The sequence below is a fragment of the Podarcis vaucheri genome (assembly GCF_965113315.1).
Source record: "Podarcis vaucheri genome assembly, chromosome: 5".
Lineage (NCBI taxonomy): Eukaryota > Metazoa > Chordata > Lepidosauria > Squamata > Lacertidae > Podarcis > Podarcis vaucheri.
In genome coordinates, this window is record NC_138763.1 from 30,477,983 (window position 1) to 30,485,209 (window position 7,227).

The window sequence follows — 7,227 nt, forward strand, 5'->3', positions numbered from 1 at the left end:
CAGCTGGGTAACTTTTGAAAGTTGTTGTGACACATAGATGTTCAGAAGACAGAGTCAGTACTAGCTGTTATATAACTCCTATTTATGAGTTAATTTTATGCTGTAGGGGAATCTGAAATGCAGTGTTGGCCTAAATTATACTAGCATTTTGTATTGTAGAGTTCCCTCAGTACTCCACACTGGCTCTGAGCCTATGCAACACAAGGTCTAAAAGAGCTTTCAGCACACCATAATGCATGAACTAGTAGAAAAAAATATGTACCACAAACATGTTTATTAGCAGTAAGGGAAACTGGTATTTTCAAAATCTTAGTTTCTTAATAGTTCACTCATTAAATATTGTTCTTCTAAAATGTAGCATTCTTGCACACATAAGAAGTGACCTTTTCTGCCTAATTGCTGCTAATAGCATTTTCTGCTTTCTGCTCCCATTTTGGAGAAGAATAATCCCATGGCTTTCTGTTCTCAGTAAACCCATAAAGTTTCCGCAGGGCTACACGTGCAGCCTCTTCTTCAGCTGCTAATATTGTTTCAGCAGTACCTTCTGCCAGAAGCTTCTTATCACTGAAAAAGAGGAAATACTTTTATGAGAAGTCTTAATTAATTTATTAATACTGTGCATATATATAAAGGTAAATAAGGTAAATGACCCTTGGACAGTTAAGTCCAGTCAAAATCTACTATGGGGTTGCAGCACTCATCTTGCTTTCAGGCCAAGGGAGCTGGCGTTTGTCCACAGGCAGCTTTCTAGGTCATGTGGCCAGCATGACTAAACAGCTTCTGGTGCAACAGAACACCATGATGGAAGCCAGAGTGCACAGAAACAACATTTACTATGTATATATGACAATATAGAAGGAAACAACAATACTGCCTTCATTTTTCCTAAGTTGTATGTCCAAGTCCCAAATGGGCCATGTGATAAATATTCACAGGCAATTTTAATTCACTGAGCCTCAACTTACATGCTGAGTAACAAGATCTAACAAATTCAGAATGAAGTCCAGTTAAGTACTTGGCAGGAAATAAACAACAGTCATGTTTATACAACCAAGAATTGAATTTGTAAGATTACTCCAAGCATTCAGAGAAGACAAGGAGATAGGAATGAACTATAAAACAGTAGTGATAACAAAGCCAATAGTAGGACTAAGATAAAGTCAAGACAAAAGCTTGGTTATGTAATTAAATTCTCTCCTCCTCCCTTTTAAAGATTAAAAATACATCAGACTAAATCTGAGGCATTCACAGCAACCTAACATTTTGACATTACACTTTCTGTACTGACATTTCAAGGAAGTGAACAGTGAATCAGGCTAAAGAATGCCAGACAAGTCTCCTCCTGTCAGAACAGTCTGACACACATTTCTTGTACAACTGCCAAGCTGAAAGATTTATTGGTACACTGATACCTAACATTTTTGGAGAGTGGAAACTAACAGAAGCATGTAGCTTCTTTATAAGATGCATCTCACACCTTAGCAAAACATGTGACTAGATAAAAAGCCAGTTCTGGTTATCTTACCAACTAAATGGGATAAAAGTGCCCGCTAGGAGTGCCAATGCCACATCACAGGCCCTAGCAGATCTACTTGTGAGGGCATCACATTTGACTCACCAATATGCCATGGTTGATTCCCAGATTACATTGATTGCATGGTCAGGGCTTAGGCTGTGATATATTTCATGCACCGATTCAAATGCAACATCCACACATACAACCTGTGGGCCTAGAAGCAGGACTGGTATGATCTCACAATACACAGCCAGTAAGGTCATTCAAACCAGTCTCAGGTCTTACTAACCAATACAATCCAACGAAGTACAAGGGCAGTACAGTGCTAGCTCCTGACTGTCGAGTTAGTCTTGGTTCTGGAGCAGACACATTCCTCTTGGCCAGTTCCTCCAGCAGCAAGCCCATTGGGTTCATAACATTCCACATCTCAAACAGATCTTTTCCTATCATTTGAGGAATAAAGAAGTCCTGAATATAAAAATGGAAAATTTTCAGATGTCAATTCACTTTGATTCCTGGTATGTATTTTTAATTGACAATGATTGTTACAAAGAGCCATGGTTATAAATATATCTTGTTAATTCTAATTGTTCAAAGACAGAAAAACTTGGTAGCCAACAGGCTGGGAGTAATACAGAGCACAGATTAATATTTTAAAATAAATGTTAAGAAATAAAATCATACAATCCTTTAAAGTCAAACAGAACTGTTAAGGATTACATGGCTATGGGTTGTATCCAATGTTGGTCATATTCTGAGTAGATCCACTAAAATTAATGAATGCATGACTAGCTTGCTCTGAGTAGAACCTAGTTGGATACATCTCTGTATTTCTTTCAAAGGCTAACTGCTGATACATCATGCTGTTTATAATGAACTAAGTATGCCTCTCAAGACACTTCACAATCAAGGACATTTTGATTTGCATATTAATAGGAAAAAGTTTATTGTAGATTAATGCAGCTGAGATGAACACGTTGCATCCCTCTTTGGGGGACAGAGAAAGCCAGTTATTACGATTTGGTGCCTGTTCCCACCAACAGGCCTGCATGCAGATAAAGACATCAAGGATACAAGACAGCCTGCTAGTTAGATCACATGTTCTCTGAAATCACCCACTAAAAGGACAGAGGTAGTTAAGCTAGTGGCCCTTCTGACCCCTGAAGGCAGTGCAAAGACACAACCACATATTTGTGAAGTGCCTTGCCCCGAACTCAGGCCAGAGCCCTATTTACTGCAGTAGTCAAACATGTGTATGCTGTAAGCAGACTAATAAACAATGCCATAACACTATTAAAGTTCTACTAATATAGCTGGATATGCATGCTTTGTAATTAGCAGTGGGAGCCCTCCATTTTTCAGATGTCTGTATTAAATATGCTGTAAGGATATCAGGGGGTTACTCAAGAGCAATCAGGCAAATGCCTCCCTGGTCGGCTGTAAAGCCTCGTTATTGGTGCCAAAAACCCTTCACCATGCAGAGCGCCACTATTCCGTGGCTCGCTCATTCACTGGCAGAATCTGTGAGTGGGCAGTCCTTAAACCTTCCCCAGCAGAGTGGTTTCTTGACGCCCAATCTGCGCCTCCCCTCTCGGCGTGGAAGCCTCCTGCGCAGGGAGGGTGTGGGTAATGGAGGACCTCTCTCCTCCCCGCTTTGCCCAGGCAAGGTGTCCTGGCACCGCCTCGCCTCCTCTGAGCCCTGAAGCTCCTCTCCACTGGAGGCGTGGTTACTCTCCTCCACTGAGGAGGTGCTGCTTCCCACGATCATTGGGGGCTCTCTGTAATCCACCCGGCTTTTCCCCTCTCGCCCCTGAGCCGATGGCAGTTCCCTGACATGTACGTATGCAGGCCTTTGTCTCTTCCAAACCTTAATGCTTCATTTAACATTTTAAAAATAATACAGTTTAAAATCCCTGTTAGTATTTTGTATCATCCAATTCTCAAAAGTAAGTTGGAGTGATATCAATGCATGAAAGCACCATGCCAAAAGAAGACTGGGTCATAAAGGTCACTTTACCTGAATTATTATTAATATTGTTATTAATTTAATTTGTATATCTGTAGATCTCAGGGCAGTTCCCAACTACAACTTGGGTAATACAGTAATATATAATGTAATATAGGTTCTATTTTCTAGGTGCAACATTGGTTTTCTTGGGCACAATTTACAAACACTCCTGCCATAAGCTGCTTGCAGCATTGTTTACTTCAATCACACACATGGAGTTAAAGCTAAGAGGATGGTTGTAGGAGATTACACACTATATGCTTGGGCAGCAGAATGCAATTTATCATTCCTTTAAGTGTTATGACAGAGAGAGCACTGTAGTCCTGGATGGGTGCCAAAGAACTATTAATTACGCTATACATAACAATGTTATACTGCACAATAACTTACCCTCACAAAGATTTCTGTTCTCTGAGAGCCACTACTTTGAAGCAATGCTCCTATTACAGCAAAGAAAGTCTTCTGAAGCACATTAGGTGGCACAGGAAATTCTGCGCAAAGTGTGAAGTCTTGTAGAGACAGGTTTCTGGCCAAGTAAGACACTAATTCCTCACTGGTAAGAAAGTTAACAAGTGCCTCAATGCCAGCTTGTGGAATTTTTGGATAGGCTTCTTCCAAGCATCGCGTGAGGTAAGATCGTGAAAAAGAGATACCCTTCAGAGAAAGTTCATTATTATCCTTGAGATTAAGGGCAATTGCTTCTTTGTCTAGTCCCAGTTCTTGGCGTCTCGACTCTTCTTGTTTAATATAACAACGGTTAACAAATGCAGTTTTGAGGAATTCCAATAAAAACTTCTCATGTAATCGGTGGCTAAAAGCCTGTATTTCTGCATGGTAATCCCAGTTAGGTTTCTCAGAGCTAAATAAGGACAAAAAGCAAGAAAACAGTAATGATAGGCATTTGAATGGGATGGAGAACCTGTGGCCCTGCTATGTTGTCGGATTACAACCCTCATTATCCATGACTATTGGTCATGCCAGCTGGGGCTTTTGGAGTCCCACCACAGATTGTCCATCCCAACTCTAGCCGATCATTCTGAACTAGATTTTACAAAACAAATATTACATTCCCAATTGTTCCATGTTTTGTTTCTGACAGTTTAGGAAAACCTTGAGTGCAAGAATGCAAAGCTTAATAATGCATTATGCCCAATAAGCCAAGTTATTTGCTGTTAGCTTTAACATTTTGGGAAGAGAGAATCTGATGAACTTTGAATGGTATTACCCATAGTCCCTTAATTTCAATGGCTCTACTCTTATTATGACTTAGTTGAATATCACCCACTATCTTTAATTACGTAAGCTTTAATTTACTGTACATTAATTTATGCAAGGGTAAACTATCTAATGTTGAACAAAGTGGCGAAAAGGCAGGCATAAAATTCATGTAGAAATCAAATGCTTCAGTCTGGTTTGCACATCCTGCGAAGCCAAAGTGAAACTATTGTTAATCAAGCCATTGTTTATTAAACAAGGACAAGTCACCCCACATACAATCAAACAGATCTTGGCTTGTTTCATGCGGTTGGCTTGTTTAACTCCTGCCTACTTTGCACTCCCTGTCAAACATCCTGAAAGCCTTTGCAGTGTCATACTGCTGGAGTTGCCTCACTGTGACACCATGCCTCTTCCCACAGATAAAGAATGAAAAAACACTCTCAAGCAATACAGTATAGTATTATATCACTCTGCTCTACTATAGTATTATATCACTCTGCTCTACTTTGTATCCTTACTTTGAATCCTCATCATGAGTCCTCAGCAGGTATTTAACTACTGGCTAAATGTAAGTGAATGATGAATTGCTTTATTGGAAATAACAGACTTTTAGTCCATAATGGGAGAAATCCATGTATTTTTCACTATGGTCAATAGTTACTTACAAACTAAAATTTGGAACATGTGTGGCAAGTAAGTCCAGCTTAGCCAGTTGGTTAGTATGCCATTTGAAGGGCTGACTACAAATTTTCAATTAAGTCACTTTTTATAGATTATACTCAATTCCAGTTTTACCTATCCCCTCATTATAGCATTTTGAACCATGATGATTTATGGCTTTTTTATTCTATGCAGTCATACCTTGGGTTACAGACGCTTCAGGTTCCTTTTGGGGGGGATTTGGACCGCCGAAACCCGGAAGTACCAGAACGGGTTACTTCCAGGTTTCGGTGGTCGCACATGCGCAGAAGCACTAAATCGCATAAGCGCCGAATTGCAACCCGCACGTGCACAGATGCGGGTTGCGAACGCTGCAGGTTGCGAACGTGCATCCTGCACGGATCACATTCGCAACCCGAGCGTCCACTGTATTGTGATGAGCTATGGTTCTGATTGAAAAACCTGTCATCTCAACTCAAGTTGATATTCCATGCATCTGACTATAAGTGTTCTCTGGTCCACCAAAACTTATGTCATGGGGCGGGAGCCACCTTGAAGCCTTTGTGGATGCAAATATATACAGAGCCAATATATACAGTACACACTATTACATTAGCGTAGCCAGCCGGGGGGGGGCTGCCCCCTTCAAGTAAATAAATTAAAAGACTTAACTGACCAATTGTGTCGCAGATAACTCAGTTTTGCCCCCCACACATAAAGCCTGCCCCTCCCTAAAATAAATCCCAGTTACACCCATGCACTCTTAAACATATGGGGAGCCTCTCATTTCAGACACTGCCAGCCCTCCTTCCCTACCATTTTTTTACCAACCAGTATCAGGCTGGCACTGGCCCTGGTGTCTGCTGAAGACATTCTTATTTAGACAAGCCTATCCACAGGTTTAGGAAAAAATGCATGAGTATTAATTTACGTTATCATGCTTTTTAACTTCCTGCATGTTTCAAATTACGGCTGTGGAGGTTTTAGAGATATAACCTTATTATTTTTTCGTAAGCAGCCTTGAGGCTTCTTCCCCCCCCCCCCTACAATCAAGTGGTAAATTGATTTTTTTAATGAAATTAATTAATTAAAATAACTAAAAATAAATACTCCACAACTGACCGCGCAACCCGTCTCTCTCGCCAGCCCACCTCCTCAAAAGAAGTCACTTTGCAAGCCCGGCAAAGAGATAAGACGGGGCTGTTTGAAACAGCCTGGTTTTTTTGGGGGGGGGACGACAAACCCTGCCATTCCCACGTTACTTTCTTCCTTTCCAGAGTTTCTGACACGCATCCCGCCAAAGAAACCCTTTCGGCTCCTGATTTCTCCTCAACCCCAGAAGCAAGCGAAGGCAGCAGCCCTACTCGGCGAGGGACGCTCGTTAGCCGACGGTCAAAGCTCTGCCTTAGGGAAGGAGACGGGCGGGAATGGCGAGCAGCCCTCGGCCCCGCTATTTCTAAGCCTCCGTCCTCCCAACAGGCATCCTCCTTCCCCCCCCCCCTTCTCTCACCGGGGCCTCGGGGTCTCGAGCAGCCGCTGCTGCTCCACATACGCGCGGACCCAACGCTGCTTATCTCGGCGCGGCTGAGAGCGGAGCGCGACACGTCCCGGCGCGGCAGAGAGTAAGCGGTGGGAGCCTTCAAGGAACAGAGGCCGAAGCAGCGCGGACGCCATTTTCCATCGAAGGGAGTCAGGCAGGGAGGGAAAGGAGCGGGGGACCAGGCGCACCGGTCGCCCCGCCGTCCGGAAACAAGCGCTGCTTCGTTTTCTGTTCCGGCCAAGTTCGGGACTGGGTTTTTTCCCCTAGCTGTAGAAAGGTGAATGA

The 7,227-nt window shown here is 42.4% G+C and overlaps 1 protein-coding gene across 1 annotated transcript; it reads right to left on the reverse strand.

The window, feature by feature from the left end:
- Positions 1–255: 255 nt before the first annotated feature.
- On the reverse strand, positions 256–7,109 carry MRPL44 (mitochondrial ribosomal protein L44). Its single transcript, XM_082223689.1, has 4 exons — positions 6,913–7,109; positions 3,915–4,383; positions 1,806–1,984; positions 256–564 (listed from the first exon to the last, which is right to left on the reverse strand). The coding sequence occupies exons 1-4, from the start codon at positions 7,074–7,076 to the stop codon at positions 393–395; spliced, it is 984 nt and encodes a 327-aa protein (XP_082079815.1). The 5' UTR covers positions 7,077–7,109; the 3' UTR covers positions 256–392.
- Positions 7,110–7,227: the final 118 nt, after the last annotated feature.

Bases quoted from the DNA above. Each gene is read 5' to 3' on its own strand.
- MRPL44 (XM_082223689.1), bottom strand. From the start codon at position 7,076: ATGGCGTCCGCGCTGCTTCGGCCTCTGTTCCTTGAAGGCTCCCACCGC. The intron at 4,384-6,912 runs GTGAGAGAAGGG...GTCCTTATTTAG, and splicing joins CTCGAGACCCCGAGGCCCCG to CTCTGAGAAACCTAACTGGG. The intron at 565-1,805 runs GTTAGTAAGACC...CCTCTTTTTCAG, and splicing joins TACTTCGTTGGATTGTATTG to TGATAAGAAGCTTCTGGCAG.